The following is a 24,359-nucleotide window of genomic DNA, read 5'->3' as shown; positions in this document are numbered from 1 at the left end:
GTTGCTCCAATTTTGGTAAAAAGTTTTCAATTTTTCAATTTCAATTTATTTTCATTTATATAGCGCCAAATCACAACAGAGTTGCCTCAAAGCGCTTCACACAGGTGAGGTCTAACCTTACCAACCCCCAGAGCAACAGTGGTAAGGAAAAACTCCCTCTGAGGAAGAAACCTCAAGCAGACCAGACTCAAAGGGGTGACCCTCTGCTTGGGCCATGCTACAAACACAATACAAGAAATGCTATTGGTGCACAGGACAGGATGATCGTCAACACAAATACAACTCCCAAAAACAGAATCAGGCATCAGAAAGACAAAAAATACTGTATAATTTGCCAGCATTAAACAACAAGAAAAACAGAGAAATACTAAGGTGATATGTTTAACCTGATGTCTTCTAATTTCTTCCCAAAGTAATCCAGGAAATCTTGTGCTGTAAAAGGAGAGCAAACTACAGGTGGTTGTCCATGCATAAGTGTTGCCACCGTGTCGAACAAGAACTTTGAGTTATGCCTGTTTTTGTTGATAAAAAAAAAGTGATGCAAATTACTGGTTGAGCTAATAGGATTAACAAATGGAATAGTGTTGACAGTGTTGAATGCTTGGTCTCCAAAGTAAACGTCAAACAAGGTCTACGTCTATTGGATTCTATGACATGTGACATATGTTACCCCGTAACGTGATAAGTAAGGATGATACATGGTCCAAACTATTCCTTTTTAAAACCATGTTAACTCAACTAGTAATTTGCACTTTTTACAAAAATTGGGGCAACTTTAACTTTTGACCCCTGTACAAAATGAAACTGACCTTTGTCACCATTCTTGCTGTTTTTATCCCGTAACTCCATAGAATTCAGTCACAGATAGTCCAAACTATACCTTTTTGGAATATATATGATCAGGTAAATAATATGGGATATTTTTTCAATATGATTGGAGCATCTTTTAACGTTGACCTCTGTGTATCTTCATTTGACCCCTACCTGACCACCGATTGAAAATTCAAGTGGCCAATCCTTTTTCTTTTTCAAGAGGATTGCCTGAGGAGTATTTCTGCCGAATTTGATGCTTTTATCACCATTTGCAGGATTCCCTTCTAAATATTCTCTTATCCGCTGCACTATGCAGCGTTAACAAGGTCCTCAAAGACTCACAGAACATAAACAGCGCCATCATGGGGCTGCAGCAGGCAAATACAGCAAGAGGAATGACTCGTATCAAAAGCAGACAAGACCAGAGTGAAACTGAACTGAAACAGGTGGGAACTTCTCACTAGTCCGAGGGTCCACTGGTCCGAGGGTCCACGAGTTCTAGTCCTAGTATTAAGGAGAGCATGTTGAAGTTTTTACTTTTGTGGTAGGCTACATGTTGCACTAAAATAGGTTAAATAATGTTACAAATGTGTGACAATAAAAAAAAACATTTAATTATAGTGAATTACCATTATCTGTTGATTTTCAATTCAACAGATTTATAGACAACAGTACAATTAAAGGTGATTTATGGTGTATGTCAACAGAATCATATGTTTTATTTTTGTAAATTGAACAAAACTGGATGTGGTTTGTTCACTATTTGAAAGCATTACATTTATTTGTGAACTTTAAAATCAGTTTGGGGTTGTAATATACACCATCAAATAATATAAAGAGGGTAGTACCAGTGGACCCTCCCCGAAACAGGTTTAACTGTGTGTAAATGATGTTTGCACAATATTCAGAATTCATCATCCTTCATTAACACTATTTCAGAGACACGGTCGTGACTGCGGCCCCTTTCCTTGAAACTGTTTGCAAGGAAACTCTACAGTTAGCTGATATGTCACAAAGTCCCGCTGGTGTCTGCATCAGTAGACAGTCGCCATCTCCGCAGGAACATGTGCAGTGTGGCTAAAGGTCCAGCTAGCTCTCCTGCTTAAAACGTCAATGTAGTGTAATGTGTATACATGTTGACAATGTTTTACAGGCTTCAAATCTGTGGCATATTAAAATATCATTGTGAAAATATCAAAGGTTGGGTGCCGGTGCTTTCATTCTTTGCAAATTTAGTGTTAAGTAGTTGTAGAATTACTGAAAAGTGGAGCATATTAGCACACATAGAGCTCACCGTTTCTGGGAAAGACGGACGCCGACATTTATGTTTAGGATCGAAAACCACCTGTTTTTTCATTGTTTTTTTGTTTTTTTTTTACATATTTCATGTATTGTTTTATGAAATGAACCGATAGTATATATACGAGGGCTGTCAATAAAGTAACGGTCCTTTTTATTTTTTTCAAAAACTATATGGATTTCATTCATATGTTTTTACGTCAGACATGCTTGAACCCTCGTGCGCATGCGTGAGTTTTTCCATGCCTGTCGGTGACGTCATTCGCCTGTGAGCACTCCTTGTGGGAGGAGTCATCCAGCCCCTCGTCGGAATTCCTTTGTCTGAGAAGTTGCTGAGAGACTGGCGCGTTGTTTGATCAAAATTTTTTCTAAACCTGTGAGACACATCGAAGTGGACACGGTTCAAAAAATTAAGCTGGTTTTCAGTGAAAATTTTAACGGCTGATGAGAGATTTTGAGGTGATTCTGTCGCTTTAAGGACTTTTCACGGTGCGAGACGTCGCGCTGCGCTCTCAGGCAGCGTCATCAGCCTGTTCAAGCTGAAAACCTCCACATTTCAGGCTCTATTGATCCAGGACGTTGTGAGAGAACAGAGAAGTTTCAGAAGAAGTCGGTTTCAGCATTTTATCCGGATATTCCACTGTTAAAGGAGATTTTTTTAATGAAAGCCGTGCGGATGGATCCGCGCGTCGGGACACAGCTGACGCGGTGCGGCGGCACAGGAAAAACACCTCCGTGTTGATAACCATTTGTAAAATCCAGGCGGCTTTTGATGGCTTTCAGTGGAGTGAGTATATGAGAAATTGTTTAACAGGCAGGACATGTTCCAACTTGTCCTTAAGGCTTTCAACAGAGGTGTTTTTCCTGTGGCGGAGCGTCACGGCGGCTGCGTCCCGACGCGCGGACCCGTCCGCACGTCTTTCATTAAAAAAATCTCCTTTAACAGTGGAATATCCGGATAAAATGCTGAAACCGACTTCTTCTGAAACTTCTCTGTTCTCTCACGACGTCCTGGATCAATAGAGCCTGAAATGTGGAGGTTTTCAGCTTGAACAGGCTGACGACGCTGCCTGAGAGCGCTGCGCGACGTCTCACACCGTGAAAAGTCCTTAAAGCGACAGTCTCACCTCAAAATCTCTCATCAGCCGTTAAAATTTTCACTGAAAACCATCTTAATTTTTCGAACCGTGTCCACTTCGATGTGTCTCACAGGTTTAGAAAAAATTTTGATCAAACAAAGCGCCAGTCTCTCAGCAACTTCTCAGACAAAGGAATTCCGACGAGGGGCTGGACGACTCCTCCCACAAGGAGTGCTCACAGGCGAATGACGTCACCGACAGGCGTGGAAAAACGCATGCGCACGAGGGTTCAAGCATGTCTGACGTAAAAACATATGAATGAAATCCATGTAGTTTTTGAAAAAAATAAAAAGGACCGTTACTTTATTGACAGCCCTCGTATTAAAAGCAAAGTGGCCTCTGAACATGCGTGTGTGTAACTTTGATCACGGACAAACTGGGAAGAGCTGATAGTATTTAGGATAAAAGTCAGGATGCAGCTCTCAATACAGATTTGCACCAACATTTAATGGGTTTCTTCCTTGGTCCATGCGAGCTCTTTAATCGTACACATGGTGGTGTCACACTGCTGTCTGTGGACATGGTGTTCTTATGGGTGAAACGCCACTTAAAGCATTATCAAACTGGTGCCACTAATATCGGCTAACCAGGTGGATGTTGGTAACAGTAACTGGATAGACCATGGGTTAAAGCAATAAATTTTCATCTGACTGAAATTTTTTCCTGGCAAAAATCAATGCCAGCAATTCCCTAAAATGTGGCGTAGTGGGGGCACACACTCTTTTTTCCTCAATAAATACAATAAACACATTATACAGCATACAAATCTATTCTAAATAGCCTCTAAGGAGAGACAGCCAAAGCATAAAAAGAATGCAAAACTTGAACATAAGGTACATAAAAGGGTTGTGGGGAGCGGGGTGTAGTCTTGATCCTGGGGGGTCTGGGGGTGCCCCTCCCCCAGAACATTTTTTAAAGACCAAGTCAAATTAGGTGTTCACAGGAAACAGTTATTTATTTCTATGTTCATTGTTAGTTGGTTTTACCTTTTCTGTTGTGTTTTGTTTTATCAGGTTCTTTTTGTCTGTTTCTCAAAAATTGTATTGTAGCAATATTAGCTATTATTACTTTTGTTGTTGTTGCTATTATTATTAATATATAAATAAAAAAATATTACAATTCGTAATACATTTGACTCTTTTACGACAACAAACGCTAAGCCATTAATTATTTATTATACAGAAAACAAATGCACAAACTGTGCTGAGATGCGAACAGCTTAATGCTAACTTTAACACTGAAAACGCCATCGGTCGCGTTTTTAAGTTATAAAATACATCCATCAACCAGACCATAACAGGTCGGTTTAATATAAAAAAGGTAAATATTACTCACAGACATATGCTCTTTAGAGTTTTAGCGGGGAAAAATTAAGAAAAAAGCTAAATAATACAAAAACCATCGAAACAGTGAGTCGGATCATTGCTTCATTGGTTCAAAGCAAAGCCACGCCCTGCTCTACTTGGGGAAGGGCTGCCAGAGTTCTCACGAAGACAGAGAGGAGAAAGACCGTGGCTCATGGCAAGCAGTAAACAGAGCGGAGAGGAGTGAAAATTCACACAGTCCCTTCCTCCTCAGTGCAGCGCCATACACGCTGACATTGCTGCTTTGATTAACGCAGAATGGGATGTTGCTTTGACAGTGAGACTATCATATTTCAGCCCCAAAACACACGACACCACGTGTGCACGTGTATGTGTGGTTAGATTTTCCAAATGACGGAAATCCGTCGTGGTGACAGAGAACTTTAACCCATGGGATAGACAGTGCTGCAAACCTAACAGTACATTCAACCACTAACGTACCTCCTGCGCCGTCTGTTCTCTTCCATGAGGCTCTTTGGTGGACCACAGATGTAGAATCCTGAGTTGATATGTGGTATGTTGAGTAGGAATCACCGATGCTGTTAATGTTAAGTGACTTACCTCGATTCATCGAGATACAGAAGAACTCTTATTTATAAGCATTCCAGTAGGAGGCGATCCTACATTTCGCTACCGATAAACTGTGAATGTTCAAGTAAAAGAAGCTGCTGCAAGCCTGAAAAACAGTCATGGCAGTCACACTAAGCAAGACCATTTTCAGCTGTACGTGTCTGGCTCAGAGTAAAACAGTCAGTGCATGAAATGTTGTGCACCATTCTTCAAGCTAAGACACAACGAAGGATTTCCTGAAAGCGTCCGGAAATCGGAACACATTTAACTCGTTAGCCACCCGGCTGGTTGTATACAAATGGTTGTTAAGGTTAGAAACAATGTTTTCACAACCACATTCCACTTTTTTAACAACCTAAAACCACAACATCAAGGGGGCAATTATGACAAATGAGATCACGTGGAAAGCTGTAATTACCTTCCAGGCAGTGGTGGGCACAGTTCCGCTAACCAGTAATTAGCGAAGCTAACTTTTTTGTTAGCAGATTAGCTTTTCAGCTAACTTCGAAAATCATCAGCGGACCAGTTAGCTTCCGCTAAATCTACTTCTGCTAACTTTTAGCCCGCTAACATTTTTTGCTGGCACAATGAGTAAAGCCAAACAATCAAAAACATTTATAAACCCTAAAATCATACATGTTGTTTCCTGTCTGTTATGTGCTTTGCAGCAGTCAGACAGCTGTGAGGAGCTGAGCTCAACCCTACCACAGCAGTAAGAGCCTGGTTGCCAGAAGAAAATAAAAAGGGGGGAGAGACAGAGAGGAAGAGAGAGAGAGAAGCCATTTACATTCATCATACAGTGCCCCAGACTGTGGCAGAAGACATCTAAAGCAAAGCAGTTTGACTTATGGTTTTGATTTATAAGCCAAATTAATTCCGAAGTTTATCAAAATTAATGTCAACACTGTCATTTTTACAAAGTGAAAACGTCATACATATCTTTTAGCTTTAAAGTAATGTGCTAATTCTGAAGGTTTGAGCATTAACAAAAACACATGCCAAAAGGCATTATGGGAAAATGACTTATTTGTAAAAAAAAAAAAAAAAAAAAAAAAAAAAAAAAAAAAAAAAAAGGCAAAACTGAAAATTCTGTTTATTAAGTGAGCTGAATCACACTTAAACAGAAGTTTCAGTTTTGTAAATGCCTTTCATTTTACAAATGAAAAAAATGACATCTTTGCAAATACACATTTATTTGTAAAAACCAACACACACATTACAGTAACTTGTGTGTTGTTTTTTTACAAATAAATAAACCAAAAAAACAGTGATGAGAGGAGTCTCACTTTCCCATAATGCCTTTTGGCATGTGTGTGTGTGTTAAAGCTCAAACCTTCAGAATTAGCACACTACTTTAAAACTAAAACATACGTGCGATATTTTCATTTTGTAAAAAGGACAGTTGACATTAATGTTGATGAACTGTCTGGAATTATTTTTGTTTATAAATTGAAACCATAAGTGAAAACTGCCTTCCTTTTGATGTCTCCTGCTACACGTCGGTACGGTTCCATGCTGAAAGTAAATGACTCTTCCTTACAGCAGTGGGCAGGACACACAAAGACAGATGCTCTGACTCGTTGTTTATGTTGGGTTTGTGATCACCTTTGATTCTGCTCAGAAGCATCAGCGGTGCTTAAACTCAAAACTGGCTTGTCAGTAGCGGACAGTGTACCGGAGTCAATACTAAAAGTTATCGGTTAGCTGTAGCTTCCGCAATTTTTATTTATTTATTTATTTTTTTTTAGCAGTTTAGGGTTATAAAAGAACTTTTCAGACAGTGGATTAGCGGTCATCGAAGCTAACTTTTAGCTGTGCCCAACACCGCTTCCAGGTGACTGTGAGGAGATGCTGTGACAGATGTTAGTTCCAGTGGTAATGGCGAGTGTTGCTGGATTCTTTGTGTTTGTACTGCTCTCATCAGACACGTCAAAAGAAGCACACTCACACACACTGGACGCATTTTCTGCAGAATAAACGATGGAAGCTGTTGACTTTTTGTGTTCAATTAAACGGAAAGGTGCCCTGATATAAACGTGGGGCAACGTGCGCTCAGTCCTTCCAAAGATCAACAAGCACTGAGCTCAGTAAAAGTTGATTTGAAGGAGTTTAAAATACAAACTGCAGCAGCATGTTTTCCAAACTTCTTTTTATTCTCTACAGGAGTTTACAACAAAAACACCAACACTGTTATTGCTGCTATTGTAAAAAAAAAAAAAAAAAAAAATTTAAAACATATTTTCCACCTCACTCGGCCACGCCTCTCACACCACATCAGATCAGTAAAAAAAAATCCAAGTAAAATACATTTGCTGGGAGTGTGACGTCACAAACTGTATTTTGTCTTAGTGAAAGATTTCCACGTAGTTTTGTCCGATTGAACTGGGAGGGTCCACTGGTCCAAGGTCCACTGGTTCTAGGGTCCACTGGTCCCAGCCTCTTTATATTTTTGATGGTGTATATTGCAACCACAAATTGATTTTAAAGTTCACGATAAATGTAATACTTTCAAAGAGCTGACAAACCAGATCCAGCTTTGTTGAGTTTACAAAAATAAAACACAATTCTGTTGACATACACCATTAATCACCTTTAATTGTACTGTTGTCTATAAATTTGTTGAATTGAAAATCAACAAATAATACCATAATTAAATGTTTTTTGTCACTCTTTTGTAACATTACTTAACCTAGTTTAGTGCACCATATACTATATACATATAAGAGAGGTCTTAAGAATCCTGTCTGTTGGATGGGAACACGTGTACCTCCGGTGACGTCCTCTGCAAATCAATGATGTCACCGGATGACTCGGTCTTTATTTGTATTCTGGAATTCAGTGATGTGGGGATGCATCAGTTGTCTGCCTGGTTGCCATCCAGGATCCGGGTGGTCCCTCTGTGTGGTGGACACAGCGATGGCAACTGAAGCTGGTTACTTTGATGTACTGTTTGTGATCTCGCAAAGCTATGAAAGGTTTCTTTCGGCAGACAGAACAAAAGGTCTGGAGTTTGGTCTGATAATATTAAACACTGATGCAGGAACCTGATGTTGATCATTTGTCTTCACAGTATTTTGGAATGAGATCTATGGAGGTACTGTGCTTATGTCATAGGTCAAGGGTCACACACTAATGTCCGTCATGTTGTTGATCAGTTACATGATTAAGTCTTCACAAGCCTCTCTGATTCTTATAATCTGAGACCGGAGTGTCAGTCAGACTGGTTCGGATGGTTCAGGTCCGGTTTTGCGGCTCTGTGATCCGTGTGTGTTTAACCGAGTGGAGGGGTTCTAACGCTGGGGCCCTGTTAGCGCTGGCCGTGCGCGCACTGGCAGGTGGCCGAGTCTGCGGAACATTACCAATCAGGAGAAACGATGGAACGAGGAGACGCGCTCATCAAGGATTTAACAACTTTCTCAGTGTTTTCTCTCACTTAAATGCTGAAGAGTGAAAACAAACTCTGCAGGTTTGTGTTTTGATGTGAGAAAACCAAAAATGGCAAATGACCCAACTTCGATTTTTTGTTTTGATGTACAACCCCAAATCAGAAACAGTCGGGACAATATGGGCAATGAGAGGTGGATGGAGCCAAGAGTCTGTTTGTTAATGGCCCAGTCACACGGCACTTAATGAAGGGCAATGAAGCCCTGACGAAACAAGAAATCTGGACTTTCATTGACTTTCGCTGGCATTGTTTAACCTTCGCGTAGCTTCGTTCTTGCAGCTGGCGCTTCGTCAGGATTTTTAAACTGTTGAAAAATTTGAACGAAGGACAACGAAAACCTCAATTCATCCGTGTTTCATTTTGCTGTGGTTCTTGGCATTTTTAATTGTTTGTTTAGCTTTTGTAACATTATTGTTTAGATAACTTCGTTCGACCAGCTGAATGTTTTCACACAGTGCAGAAGCCGGTTTGTGAACGCTGAGGCTGCTGCTGTGTTCATGTACCGTCGGAATTTACAGGGCAAACTCAGCCTGTTTGCTTGGATTTTTTGATCTGGGTGGGGGGTCAGCTTCACTGGGCTCAGGCACCTTATATAGGGAAGAATGAATATTTTGTGTGGATACAATGAATTATTTTGCCACAAGCAACTGCTGAATTTGAAACAACAAAAAAGTTGTGTAATTTCCGATGGAACTTGAACGCAGCGGCAGCTCCTGTGTGCGCTTATTTTTTATTAAATATAACAATATGAGTGTAGGAATGACAATCCAGCCCTTCTGTACACGTGGCAACAGGTAGATAATTCAAATGATTATATAAAGAGCTGTTCTGGAAGACAGAATTCAGCTTGTGGATCAGCTGCAGCTGGTGGAATAACCGCACGTGAGTCAGTGCGCATTCACACGGACAGATCAATTTACTGCTCTGATATATTCAATCATCTTTACACTTATATTTGGGTGATTCTATGGTAATGGAATTACGACAACGGGAAAATCTGGCCATATTTTAGCTCCCCATTAAAAATGTGCTCCGATTGTAATTCCGTTACCACAAAATCACCCAGTTATTCCCCCTTTTGACAGTTTTCTGTTATACGAGGTCTGCGAGAAAAATAACGTACCTTTTTATTGTTTTCAAAACTATATGGATTTCAATCACGCGCGATTACATCAGCCAACCTTGAACCCTCGTGCGCATGCGTGAGTTTTTTCACGCCTGTCGGTTACGTCATTCGCCTGTGGGCAGGCTTTGAGTGAGGAGTAGTCCACCCCCCTCGTCGGAATTCCTTTGTCTGATTTCTTCCTGAGAGACTGGCGCTTTGCTTTATCAAACTTTTTTCAGAACCTGTGAGGCAGATCGAAGTGGACACCATTCGAGAAATTCAACTGGTTTTCGGTGAAAATTTTAATGGCTGATGAGAGATTATGGAGTCTTACTGTCGCTTTTAGGACTTCCCACGAAGTGGGACGTCGCGCAGCGCTCCGAGGCGCCGTCGTCAGCCTGTTTCAAGCTGAAAACCTCCAAATTTAAGCCTCTGTTGACCCAGGACATCGTGAGAGAACAGAGAAGTTTCAGAAGAGCTCGGGATCAGCAGTTTATCCGGACATTCCACTGTTAAAGGAGATTTTGTAATGAAAGACGTGCGGACGGATTGGCGCGTCGGCAGGCAGCCGGCGCGGCGCACCGTCACAGGAAAAACACCTCCGTGTTGATAACCATTTGTAAAAACCAGGCGGCTTTTGATGGCTTTCAGTACAGTGAGTATCTGAGAAACTGTTTAACAGCTGGACATGTTCCAACTTGTCCTTAAGGCTTCCAACGGAGGTGTTTTTCCTGTGGCGCCGGGCCATGAGCGGCTGACGTAACCAACAGGCGTGAAAAAACTCTCGCATGCCCACGAGGGTTCAAGCTTGTCTGATGTAATTGCACGTGATTCAAATCCATATAGTTTTTGAAAAAATAAAAAGGTCCGATACTTTTCTCACAGACCTCGTAAATTTATATATATGGCTTAGAACATAATACAGTGATACAGCAGTGACCACGGCAAACCAGAGGGTTTTTAAAAAAAATTGGAGTAGGACGGAGCGCGCAGCGTGTCATCAGACAGTGTGGATTCTGATGATGGAGATGATCCCTCTTTTGTTCTGGACGAGGAACCAGAGCACCGACGTGCACACACATCTCCACAGCTTCTGTTTGCAGTTTCTCCAGGACTCAGGCGCTATGAGCTCCATCCCAGGCACCGAGTAATGGAACTCAGAGATAGAGACACACACTACTCCAGCTGTGGGTCCAGGCACGTTTCAATTAAAGCATCGAGATCATTAGCTTCGGTTTTGTTTAGTTCCACTTTCGTCCCTTTTGTGCTCTTGCTTCGCAGGCTATTCGGTGATGAAGCTCTTTCATCCACCTTTTCTCAACGAATTGTGACTTTTTTTTAAAACTTTTTTCCCTTTGTTTAGGAATTGTCGTGTCCATGTGACTGGGCCATTAGTTTTTTTTCTGTATTTTCCATGTTGTCCCTACTTTTTCTGTTTTGTGGTTGCAGGTAAAAACAAAACAAAACAGGAAAAGGCTCATTTTTCATTTTTTGGTTTCGATAACAGAAAATAATCTTATTTTGACAGTTTCCCCTGTAGTTTAAAATGATGCACCCCCACCCTCTCAACAAAATAACATTTCTAGTCCAGCCCCTGGAAACCCACATTTTCCTTATGACTTTATTTCAGGAGGTGCATGAATAAGATGGTTTTCAACATATTTTACATAATGCGTGCACACAATTCCAAAAAACAAAACAAGACAAAATTAATCTGATTTTCCACACAGGTATTTATTATTTCCCGATTTGCATTTAGAAACATGAAAGTAAATCATATAACACCGTCCTTTTTTTTAAAACTGTTGTCACTGATCAAAACCAAAAACGGAAGTTGGCTTATATACCGGCTTTGGTTTTCTCACTTCAAAACGAAAATGGGTTGGGTGCACGGTACATGGCCCTCTGAACCTGTGAAGATGTCTGGTTATAATGAGGTACGAAAAGAACTCATCAGGTCACTGCAGGGTTTTCAGTCAACAGTCGTCAGGTAGCATTTTAGTGCAAACTGCTTTGGGAAATCAACTTCAATGATCATGTTTACTCCATTTCGGCACAAACAAAACCCAACAAAAAACAAAACCTAAAGAAAACAAACTAGAACATCAAAAAGTTTCATTACTTCATAAGCGCGATGAGCACATGAAAATGTATGACAGCAGAATGAACCAAAGACGTTGAGGTCTGACTCTGGCGGCTCTTTTTTCTGGACTCTTCGGTTCTGATGAAGGTCCTGTTAACGAGCCAAACGATCTCAACTGTTCAAGCCATTTTGAATGGTATAAAATAACTACTCAAAGTAAAATATGAGACTGATTCCTACAGTGACGATAATCACCGTGAAGATGATTGATCACCAAAACAGCCTCTGAAGAAGAGCACAGTGATCATGGGACTATATAAAAGGCAGACTGCAGAGCCGTCATTCATTAACCGTTTGTACGTACAGATTTGTGCTTTAAAACCGTGTGTATGAACATTTCTATGCAAACTGTGGAATTTACCAACTTGAACTTATACTTTGAAATGTTATAAATATACACACAGCTCTGACCAGGCGTGTGCACAGCACTGAGTGATCTCCGCCTGTTACTACAAGGCATGAGGAGAATCACTTCCCACATGCAATTCTATCTTAAAAAATAGGCTCCACCTTATTTTGCTACTCAAATCCATTATTAGAGATTTTATCTTAAGAGCAGCATGGTAACTCACAGGAGTGCAGAGGATTCGGGGTGACACCTAACAACAAATAACTGTCTACTTATTCTGTTAACTGGAAGGTTTTATGCTGGTTCTTGTGGTGAGTGCTTTAAAAGCTTCTTAAAGTTTGTAAATTTGTGTCCATAAGTGATTGTGATGTCTAAGTTAAGCCTGCACAAATGGTTGGGTTTAAAACTACTTGTGGACTTTTGTCATCGCTGCTGTGACCACACGCAAGCACCTCAATCTCTGTTTCACAAAGCTGATTTTCTTGTTCCCTTATTCCGCTGAGGTACACCAAGCAGCAAACACATGTTTTGTTACATATATGGTTAACTGATGGTGTTTCTGAATGCAAATGACCTTGAATGTACACAAGCACGGTGGATTAAAGCATGTGATTTAGGAGTAGATGATACTTACTGATGTGTTGTACGACCGGCATCCAACTGTTTGATAAATACAGATTTTACCAAATTTTCACACAGTTTGGTAAATGAGGGCCCAGGATTCTATTTTTAGACACATAATGTAAGGGTTTTTCCTCCTTCCTGTCAACGCTGCGCTCCACTAAGACATTACCAAGTTGACTGTCGATGAGATGCTCATTTACTTAGCTTACAACAGGGGCAGGACGGAGGCTTCGGGTAAGGCGGCTAACTGTCTGATCAGCATTGTAAAAGTTTATTTACATTTACTAAGGGAAACGTGCATCTTTAACGGATCCTCTCCATCCTACCAGGGCCGAGTCCAGGCTGAAAAAGTCCGAGTCAAGGCTGAAAAACCTCACAGTTCCCCTTTAACAGTGCTTGGCATGCGATAAGTCACAGAACTCAACAAAGTGCGGGATGGTGCGCGGTAGCAGCTTGGATTCCTCCTGTGATGTTCATCTGGCACTCTGGAAAAAATATATTTTTAGCTCACAGCTCAACCCCCCCCCCACCCACCCCCACCCAACCTCCACCCCACCCTCACCTCAGATTTTCTGCCATTACAGTTGTCAATGTTTATTTCCTTTTCACATAGTAAGTCCTGAATTCAGAAAAATACAAAAAACATTAAAGCTGCAAATTGTTGTATCAAGCTAAACTCTCCTAAAAAATTGCTACTGTTAAAAAAATAAAAAGTTTGCCGATGGAGAATACATGTGAATAAGAATGAATGGTAAATATAGCATGGGCGGGGGAGGAGAGTATGGGGGGGGTACAGACAGAGACAAAAAAAAAAAAAAAAAAAAAAACTGTGTGCACTGCAAAAAGTAACCAGATTTACAAGTTATTTAATCTTGAAATCTTACAAAAGGGTTTAAAAAAAGGTCAAAGGAGAGCAACAATTCAAACAGTGTCGAAAATAAGGAAACAAGTTCAGATACTGCAGAACAACGAAACGGAGTCACATGACCCGAGCAGAGTCGCCGCGTGGAGGATAATATTTGTGGAAGCAGGTAGGAAAACAGAGCAAAGAGAGAAAGAGAGAAAAAGCAGCTGGAAAAAGAGGTAAGAACAGAGAGTGACAACACACGGCATCAGATGTTTGTTATTAAAGCGCTACAGCGTGCAGGCGCGGGCTGCACCTCGTCTATGTAGCCGTGCGCTACGTTAACATGAAGTCATGTACACAAACAATGGGACCCCGCTCCAAGCTATTACATCTGCATTGCAAAAAAAAAAAAAAGAACAAACAAAAAAAAAACCCAAAACAAAACAAAAAATAAATAAAAGAACAAATACACAGAAAGAACTCATATCCAAACTGTTAGCATGTGTAAGGTTTTCAGTGGCTACTGGTTTCACTTCCTCTAAAAGATAATGCAGAAATTGCTTTGATGCAAGACTTACTATTACTTTTTTGTTTGTTTGTTTGGCTTTTGTTTTTTAGAAAAATCGGTTTCTTTACGATGCATGTTGCCTACTTCTTCCTCTTGGTCCGGTGGCAGCGTGAGACTAGTCATCGTCGTCTTCGTCGACCACGGGGTCCGTGTCCCAGCATGTGATGTCAATCTCTGAAAAAACACACACTTGGTTAATGTGTTTATTCTAGATCAGGGTCTGTTGGTCTTTCCTTTGGAGGACAATAAATGATCCTGGACGTAGGGCCAGAGGCCAAAAATAAGTGTTGCGCTACATCTGGTATCAAATTGCCAAATCAACATGCAGATCCGGTGTGGTGACTTCGGCCAAAATGCGAACAGCTGACACAGTAGTTTTTATATTTTTAAAAAAAATCCTGTGTTATTATCCACAGCCACAAGATGGCACCATCTACAAGTATCTACAAACACCCAGAGAGTCATTCACTGTGGTGACGTCAGTGAGCGAGTGAGGATCATGTTAATTAATAATTATTATTTCAACTGCTCCGAAGAAGGCAAACAGTGTGAAACCAGTTATCAGGTCACAAACACAATGGGGAGTACAATTTGTCCAATGTGACCTCTGTGTTTCAAGACTGCTGGCGGAGACTGATCACGTTGGCTTGGCAACCAGCCTTGCGTCTCTCTCTACCTGTCAGACCCATACGTGATAGGCTGAATCTGGTGTCAAGCAGCTCCCAAATGGCTGAACGTAAGCTGGTCTCTCATTGCGATTTCTGGCCTGGACTGATGTCCCAATTCCAAAAATGAGGAAATCAGGCCAACCTTTGCACAACAGCAGTCTAAAGTTGTGTGTCATAGTACCTACACCAGGTTAGCGCAGATTACAAGTGACACTGAATGCAGCCCCATAACACTGGAGCAGAACAGTCCTGTGTGGAGTCTACGTGTTAATGTATATAGTTAAAACAAGACGTTGCTACAAAGCTACAATGAATCTGTTAATATCTGAAAACTGTGTTCTGCAGAAGAATGTGGCAAATGTTTCATAGGATTATGGATGCCTATTATATTTCCAGGGGAGATTCAAAGAGATCAGCAAACAGTGAGTCCTTTAATGTACCACACTGCATACAGACTGTGCGCTCCGCTGCACGGTCCGGTCATTTTCACCGCGCTGCAAAAAAAAATTACTCACCACTCGCTTCACAAATAACACAATTTGCATTGTATTTTAATTTTTAGCCTTTAATTGTATCAAAGTGGTATCATAATGACTGTGGAGCCAAATCAATATTCAAGTAGAAATGATTTATTTTAAGATGTCCCAAGTAAATAAAAACCAAAGCAGTCTGTAAAATTAAGTAAAGGCCGCAGATTACCTCCCGTCTGTACGGGAGGTAATATCCGATTATTCAGTTTTGTGGATTATGTTGTGTCCCAACCTCAAAATTCTTCTGAACATGTTAAGTTTCTGTTGTGTGGGCCGCTGAAGAGGAGGTACTGCTGGCCCACCACCAGATGGCGCCCTGCCATGCTGGCACCTTTTGGCCTCTGGAGGGCGTACTGGCCTGTTGGCCCTTTTTGGTACCACCAGGTGCGCATCATTAGGCTGTCATCCATCACCTCATCATCACTCCATAAAAGCCTGGGAAAGACACCATAACTCTGCCGAGTTATCAGCTTACCACACAGGTAAACATACTCAGCCGTTTTGTGCCGTACACACATTCATTGCTACTGAAGTCTTTGCACTTGTGATTTATATACTTGCAGCTTGTAGCCGGGTTTGTGGGAAGTTTGGAGGAATTGGCGTCTCCACTCCTCACTTCATACTTGCTAAGTATAACAATTGATACTGCACGTTTTCCAGTTTTCCTCTGCACTCTGGGAGTATTTGGATTTATTCCTTCAGGAGGATTACTGAGTTTTTGCTGACTGTTTGCTGGGTGTACACACACCCACCTAATCTGTTTTTGCTCCTGCCAGCAGTACCGGTCCGACAGCCTTGAGCGGTGGCCACCTGGGGTACCAGGACTTGGCGGTTCTGGTGTGTTGCAGACCTCCGGCTGGCGGTGGAACTACGTGGGTCCCGGCTCTTCTCTGGATAGGCGTCTCCTACCCTCAGGCCTGCCCACGTGTCACCATTTGTTACTTAATTGGACTTTGCATATTTGGAACCCTGTTTGCACTTTTGCATAATAAATTGTAATTTATTGGAATTCCTATTGACCGCTCATTTACGCCCCCTAACGTGGGTCCATGCATTCACTTTCCCAACAGGATAACTCGGCCACGTCAAGGACTCCGAGGGGCGTTTACCACCGTGCAAGGTGTGCAGAATCTACCGGGAGGATCGCTGGGTGAGCTGCAGCACATTTTGTCTAACCTGGCTGCTCGTTTGGATTCATTAACCGAGCAGAATGCTTACCTCAGCTGTAGGTTGGAGGCTCTCACCGCGCAGGTAGACACGAGCGTGTCAGGCGCGGCTGCAGCCACTCATCCTCCAGTAGATCTGCTGCAGAACAGAATAAATCCAGCGGTCGTTCAGAGGTCTCCCCCCCGTCGCACAAAGCTTACATCAGTCCCCCGGAACCGTATGTTGGTTGTGTCGAAACGTGCGCGGACTTCTTGATGCAGTGCGTGCTCGTATTTTCACAACAGCCCATTATGTACGCGTCGGAGCACAGCCAGGTGGCTTATGTGATTAATTTGCTTTGGGGCGAGGCACGCGCCTGGGCTACGGCGCTCTGGGAACAAGATTCACGGATCCTCTCAACTTACACTGGGTTCATACGGGAGTTTCGACAGGTGTTGATCATCCCAACAGAGGCGAGTCCGCTTCAAATAAGCGGTTAAAACTCCCAACACTCACCCTTAGAGACTGGGCTAAGAGTGAGCCATACAAACCACACGGGTGTTCCACGAAAATGCGCACGACTCCCAGTCACAATCCTCTGTGGGGATTTAACCCTTACCGCTCCAGCACTGACTGACACAGGATCGGAAGGGAACCTACTGGATAGTAGGTGGGCTAAGGCCGTAGGGCTCCCTCTGGTGGCTGTTCCTTCACCATTGAGGGTGTGGGCACTAGATGGCACCCTACTGCCAGAAAACACACATCAGACACGGCCTTTAACCTTGGTCGTCTCTGGTAATCACAGGGAGGAGATTGTGTTTTATGTAACACCTTCTACCTCGAGGGTTATTTTGGGCTACCCATGGATGATTAAACACAATCCCCAGATCGATTGGCCATCTGGGGTTGTGGCTCAATGGAGCGAAACCTGCCACCGGGAGTGTTTAAGATCCTCGGTGCCACCAGGCGATGAAGTTAAGGAGGAGGTCAGAGTTCCCCCCAATCTTATGGAGGTGCCGGTTGAGTATCATGACCTTGCTCACGTCTTCAGCAAGGATCTGGCTCTCACCCTGCCCCCACATCGACCGTATGATTGTGCCATTGATTTGATTCCAGGCGCTGAGTATCCGTCCAGCAGGCTGTACAACCTCTCACGTCCTGAGCGCGAATCAATGGAGACCTACATCCGGGACTCTTTAGCTGCCGAGCTAATCCGAAATTCTTCATCCCCGTTAGGTGCAGGTTTCTTTTTTGTGGGCAAGAAGGACGGCGGTCTCCGTCCATGCATTGATTATAGAGGGCTGAATGAGATTACAGTTCGCAACTGATACCCATTACCTCTCTTGGATTCAGTGTTCATGCCCCTGCATGGAGCCAAAATATTCACAAAGTTGGATCTTAGGAATGGTTACCACCTAGTTCAGATAAGGAAGGGAGATGAATGGAAGACGGCATTTAACACCCCCTTAGGACACTTTGAGTACCTGGTCATGCCGTTCGGCCTCACCAACGCCCCCGCGACGTTCCAGGCTTTGGTTAATGACGTTCTATGGGATTTCCTGCACCGATTCATCTTCATATATCTAGACGATATCCTCATCTTCTCCCAGGACTCTGAGACTCATGTTAAGCATGTCCGTCAGGTCCTTCAGCGGTTACTGGAGAACCGGCTGTTTGTGAAGGCCGAGAAGTGCGAGTTCCATCGCACCTCTCTGTCCTTCTTGGGGTTCATCATCTCCTCCAACTCCGTCGCACCTGATCCGGCTAAGGTAGCTGCGGTGAGAGATTGGCCCCAACCGGTAAATCTTAGGAAGCTGCAACAGTTCCTAGGGTTTGCCAATTTTTACAGGAGGTTTATTAAGGGCTATAGTCAGGTAGTTAGCCCCCTTACAGCCCTGACCTCCACCAAAGTCCCCTTCACCTGGTTGGATCGGTGCGAAGCCGCGTTTAGGGAGTTGAAACACCGGTTTTCGACTGCACCAGTTCTGGTGCAGCCCAATCCTAGTCGCCAGTTTATCGTTGAAGTGGATGCCTCTGACTCAGGGATAGGAGCTGTGTTGTCCCAGAACAGGGAGTGTTCTCCACCCCTGTGCTGACTTCTCCCGCAGGTTAACCCCCGCTGAACGGAACTATGACGTTGGCAATCGGGAACTCCTGGATGTGAAAGAGGCCCTTGAGGAGTGGAGACATCTGTTGGAGGGAGCTGTGGTCCTGTTCGTGGTTCTGACCGACCACCGGAACCTGGAATACACCCAGACCGCCAGGCGGCTGAATCCCAGGCAGGCCCGGTGGTCACTGTTTTTTGGTCAATTTAACTTTAAGATCACCTATCGCCCCGGGACTAAGAACGTCCGGGTCCGACGCACTGTCCCGGGTGCATGAAGAGGAAGTAAAGACCAGGCTGTTGGACCCACCGGACACCATCTTACCGGAGTCCACTATCGTCGGTACCCTCACGTGGGACGTGGAGGGAGTAGTCAGGGAGGCCCTGACCCGACACCCGGTTCCGGGAGGTGGACCACCCAACCGACTGTACGTGCCACCAGATGCTCGGACTGTCATGTTGGACTTCTGTCACGGTTCCAAGCTCTCCTGCCATCCAGGGGTGCGAAGGACCGTGGCAGTGGTCCAGCAGCGGTTCTGGTGGCCGTCAGTAGAAATGGACACTCGGGACTACATCAATCAATCATCAATCAATCAACTTTTTTCTTATATAGCGCCAAATCACAACAAACAGTTGCCCCAAGGCGCTCCACATTGTAAGGCAAGGCCATACAATAATTATGAAAAACCCCAACGGTCAAAACGACCCCCTATGAGCAAGCACTTGGCCACAGTGGGAAGGAAAAACTCCCTTTTAACAGGAAGAAACCTCCAGCAGAACCAGGCTCAGGGAGGGGCAGTCTTCTGCATCTGGGCTTGCACCACCTGCGCCAGGGGCAAGGCTTCTCATCAGCCGGAGAAGGGGCTCCTCCAGCCATTGCCTGTGCCTCGTCGCCCTTGGTCGCACATCGGACTCAACTTCGTCACGGGCCTCCCTGCGTCCCAGGGAAAAACGGTCATCATGACGATAGTGGACCGGTTCTCGAAGGCGGCCCACTTTGTGGCCCTCCCGAAGCTCCCAACGGCCCAGGAGACTGCAGACCTCTTGGTCTACCATGTCGTGCGTCTGCATGGTATCCCCACAGACATGGTGTCAGACCATGGTCCTCAGTTCTCCTCACAGGTCTGGAGGAGCTTCTGTAGGGAGCTGGGCGCCACGGTGAGCCTGTCGTCCGTGTACCACCCACAAACAAACGGTCAAGCAGAGCGGGCTAACCAGGACCTGGAGCAAGCGCTGAGATGTGTCACATCTGTGCACCCGACGGCCTGGAGTCAACACCTGGCCTGGATCGAGTACGCACACAACAGCCAGGTGTCGTCCTCTACCGGCCTCTCCCCGTTTGAGGTCTGCTTGGGGTATCAACCCCCACTGTTTCCTGCCATTGAGGGAGAGGTCGAGGTGCCCTCGGTCCAGGCCCACCTCAGGAGATGCCATCGGGTGTGGAAGAAAACCCGCTCTGCTCTCCTGAAGGCCCGCACGCGGGATAAGGACCATGCGGACCACCAACGAGCCCCGGCCCCAGCTTACCAGCCCGGGCAGGAGGTTTGGCTCTCCACAAGGAACATCCCTCTGTAGACGGACTCCCCAAAACTGGCCGACCGTTTCATCGGACCCTATAAAATCATCAAGGTGATTAGTCCAGCCGCAGTGAAGCTTCAACTCCCGGCTTCACTGTCGATTCACCCGGTTTTTCACGTTTCCCATATCAAACCATATCACACATCGGACCTCTGCCCCCCTGGACCAGCGCCACCTCCTGCCCGGATCATCGATGGCGAACCTGCCTGGACGGTGAAGAAACTCCTCGATGTTCGTCGGAGGGGCCGGGGGTATCAATATCTGGTACACTGGGAGGGGTATGGCCCAGAAGAACGCTCCTGGGTGAAGAGGAGCTTCATATTGGATCCCGCCCTCCTGACGGAGTTCTACCAGGAGCATCCGGACAAGCCGGGTCGGGCGCCAGGAGGCATCCGTTGAGGGGGGGGGTCCTATTGTGTGGTCCGCTGAAGAGGAGGTACTGCTGGCCCACCACCAGATGGCGCCCTGCCATGCTGGCACCTTTTGGCCTCTGGAGGGCGTACTGGCCTGTTGGCCCTTTTTGGTACCACCAGGTGCGCACCGTTAGGCTGTCATCCATCACCTCATCATCACTCCATAAAAGCCTGGGAAAGACGCCATAACTCTGCCGAGTTATCAGCTTACCACACAGGTAAACATACTCAGCCGTTTTGTGCCGTATGCACATTCATTGCTACTGAAGTCTTTGCAGTTGTGATTTATATACTTGCAGCTTGTAGCCGGGTTTGTGGGAAGTTTGGAGGAGTTGGCGTCTCCACTCCTCACTTCTTACTTGCTAAGTATAACAATTGACACTGCACGTTTTCCAGTTTTCCTCTGCACTCTGGGAGTATTTGGATTTATTCCTTCAGGAGGATTACTGAGTTTTTGCTGACTGTTTGTTGGGTGTACACACACACACCTAATCTGTTTTTGCTCCTGCCAGCAGTACTGGTCCGACAGCCTTGAGCGGTGGCCACCTGGGGTACCAGGACTTGGCGGTTCTGGTGTGTTGCAGACCTCCGGCTGGCGGTGGAACTACGTGGGTCCCAGCTCTTCTGTGGATAGGCGTCTCCTACCCTTGGGCCTGCCCACGTGTCACCATTTGTTACTTAATTGGACTTTGCATATTTGGAACCCTGTTTGCACTTTTGCATAATAAATTGTAATTTATTGGTATTCCTATTGACCGCTCATTTACGCCCCCTAACGTGGGTCCGTGCATTCACTTTCCCAACAGTTTCCTAATTATTTGTTATGTTCTAAAACATCACTATTACCACAGATTACACACAATTTTATGACCTGATTGGGTGTCTGAATTTTTCACTGGGTGTCAGATATTGGGAATGGGAGATTAGTTTCAGCCAAATAAATGGCTGTGGCGGAGCACCAAGAGCAGGATGAAAATCACTGGTTCACAGCACTCAATGCAAGAGAAAAGAAAAGAAAGACAAGAATTAAATAAGAGTTTTATAGGACCATTCCACAGAGAACCGTTCCTTCCCGCTTAATCCTGAATAGCAAATTGGGGCGTGTTTTGCGTCATCATAGTGACTTCTTGATCCATCTTTGTCAATCTTGACCAAATTTGGTATACGTAGTCGTGACGGCCATCATCAGCGCCAGATTTGAAATCTGGGTCAAATTTTCAAACTGTTCAAACATTTCATCTCGATTTGCAAGACTGTCACTACTATGTGGTAACTTTGGGGTGTCTGTAGTCTTAACAGCTTCAATCATCTTCAGACCTCTTTATAAACAGGTTAGTCGTCCTCAGCACGGCTTGAAACATGTTTGATTGTGCTCCATAGGAGTAAAAATTTGAAGCTGAAGCGGCGTTTGTTGCAGTTTTTGTTCAGAGATGATCAGCTCGAGCTCCTTTCTTTCTCCTTCAGGCGGGTTGCCAGGTCTGCACTGTATAAACAAGCCTTTTAGGAGGCAAGCCAAATTAAGCAGTTTCATCCCGTTTTTGCACTTTTATGAATCGTGCACGAATGTAGGAGAACAGTGCCCTGTGGAATAGCCCTGCTAGATTAAAGTTTTTATTTTTATTTTTTTCAAAGAATTGATGTTAGATCATTCCGGGACATGATTCTCACCTGGTGGCTTGTTATAAAAGACCGGTGCAGGTTTAGCTGAGCACTCTTCCGTCTGGCCAAACTCCTCTTCCTGTGATTGGCTGAAATAACCCTCACTTGCCTGTACAGACAAGCAAACACGCGGTAAGACAATAAAACATTTCTGAAGCTAATATAAGCATGGGAAAACTACAGCATCATTTTGTAATGTTCACAATCAGATGCAGCACAGTTGCGTCTAACCTGAGTCCCTTCTTTCAGCAGCGTCTCTCCGTTTGTCATGAGCAGCTGCTCATCTTCCAGGTCCTGCTCCTGCTGTGCAGATGCATGCTGCAATGCATGCTGGTAGCTGAGGGTCATCTGGTCAGAGCTTGCTGTTACATCAACAAGACTTGTGGGGTCCTCGTCGGCCGTGGGGCCGGAGGAGCAGACCCCATCCAGCATCTCATCAAAACTGAGCAGGGGTTGGGCCCGCCCACTGTTACTACTGGCTGCGGTCTCGGCACTGGGTGGGACTTCATCAGCAACATCGCCCATCAGGTCCACCAGGTTGGAGGAGTGGGAGGTGTGGGAGGGATTGGCAGGAGGAGCAGAGCTGGTGTCCCAGAGGTCTACTAGGCTGTCTGTCCCAGACCCCCACACAGAGAAGTTGGAGGAGTCATGGGCCTGTGGGGTGACGCTCTGCACAGGTTTACAAGGAATCGATTCCTGGACCGGCGATTTCTGCTCCTGCTTTGGTGGCAAATCTGATGGAGATACCACAGAAAAGACTAATTTAGCAATTGAAACGCTTTATCCTCAAATCTAAAGCAGTAACTGAGTACAGATAAAGTCCAGATTCAAAGATATCTCTGCAACTGTTTTATGCTCAGGTCAGGTCAGGTCTTGGATCATTTACCACCTTATAAACCTCCCTAGTCCCACATGACAACCAAGCAGGCCAACCTCACATCCATCTCCACCTCCCTAAAATACAGCGCATCTGGAAAGTATTTACAGCGCGCCACTTTTTCCCCACATTTTATGTTACAGCCTTATTCCAAAATGGATGAAATTCATTTTTTTTCCCTCAAAATTCTACACACAATACCCCATAATAACAATGCGTAAAATTGTAAAGTTTTTTTTTGCAACACAGAGCTCATCAACATGTTTTCTCTCCTTCTGTTTCACCCTTACCACACTCGTCTCTGTAGTCTTCCTCCTTGCTGAAATCCTCTTTGATGGGCGTGGTGACTATTTTGGGAATTGGTGAAACGCTGGCCACGTTGCACTCTGTGGTCACATCTTCGTCACTGGATCCTAGTGAGTACAGAAACAAATGTCAAAAAGGCACAATGTACAAAAAGTCCTCTCTGATCAGGCAGACCACAAAAACACAACAGATGGAACAACAGATCTCACCTCAACTGTTCACGCAACAGCTGCAGTGTCAGGACAAAATCAATGGAAGTCAGATTTTAAATCATATATGTTGGAAGTAATGAGAACACAACTGTCACAACACAAAGTTTCTATCACTAAAATTTCTTTCCTCTATTGTTTACTTTGACTTCTCTTTGACTGCAGACAGTATGAAGCCACCTTACACACCTCTCTGCAGCTTCTCTCCCCCCTGCCATCCCCTCATTACCCCATCCCCGTAGAGACGGTGCCTGCTCCCAGACTACCAATAACCAGCAAAAATCTATTTAAGCATAAAAATTCAAAAAGAAAAAATAATATAGCACCTTCAACTGCACCACAGACTAAACAGTTAAATGTGGTCTATTAAACATTAGGTCTCTCTCTTCTAAGTCCCTGTTGGTAAATGATATAATATTGATCAACATATTGATTTATTCTGCCTAACAGAACCTGGTTACAGCAGGATGAATATGTTAGTTTAAATGAGTCAACACCCCCGAGTCACACTAACTGTCAGAATGCTCGTAGCACGGGCCGGGGCGGAGGATTAGCAGCAATCTTCCATTCCAGCTTATTAATTAATCAAAAACCCAGACAGAG

At 44.3% G+C, this 24,359-nt stretch overlaps 1 protein-coding gene across 6 annotated transcripts in view; it reads right to left on the bottom strand.

Annotated features, from left to right (window-relative positions):
* Positions 1 to 13,701: 13,701 nt before the first annotated feature.
* dbn1 (drebrin 1) overlaps positions 13,702 to 24,359 on the bottom strand; it is a 356,842-nt gene continuing 346,184 nt past the window's right edge. For all 6 annotated transcript variants that reach the window (XM_034177848.1, XM_034177845.1, XM_034177847.1 and 3 more), the window contains 4 exons: positions 23,532 to 23,654; positions 22,596 to 23,098; positions 22,374 to 22,473; positions 13,702 to 14,440 (listed from right to left, as the gene is read on the bottom strand). In XM_034177848.1, coding sequence (XP_034033739.1) covers positions 14,382 to 14,440; positions 22,374 to 22,473; positions 22,596 to 23,098; positions 23,532 to 23,654 — 785 coding nt within the window. In that variant the 3' untranslated portion in view covers positions 13,702 to 14,381. The remainder of the gene's footprint in view (positions 14,441 to 22,373; positions 22,474 to 22,595; positions 23,099 to 23,531; positions 23,655 to 24,359) is intronic.

This window comes from Thalassophryne amazonica, chromosome 9, assembly GCF_902500255.1.
Source record: "Thalassophryne amazonica chromosome 9, fThaAma1.1, whole genome shotgun sequence".
In the NCBI taxonomy this organism is placed as follows: Eukaryota; Metazoa; Chordata; class Actinopteri; order Batrachoidiformes; family Batrachoididae; genus Thalassophryne; species Thalassophryne amazonica.
The sequence above is the reverse complement of the archived record's forward strand: the minus strand, read 5'-3'. Positions and strand labels throughout refer to the sequence as shown.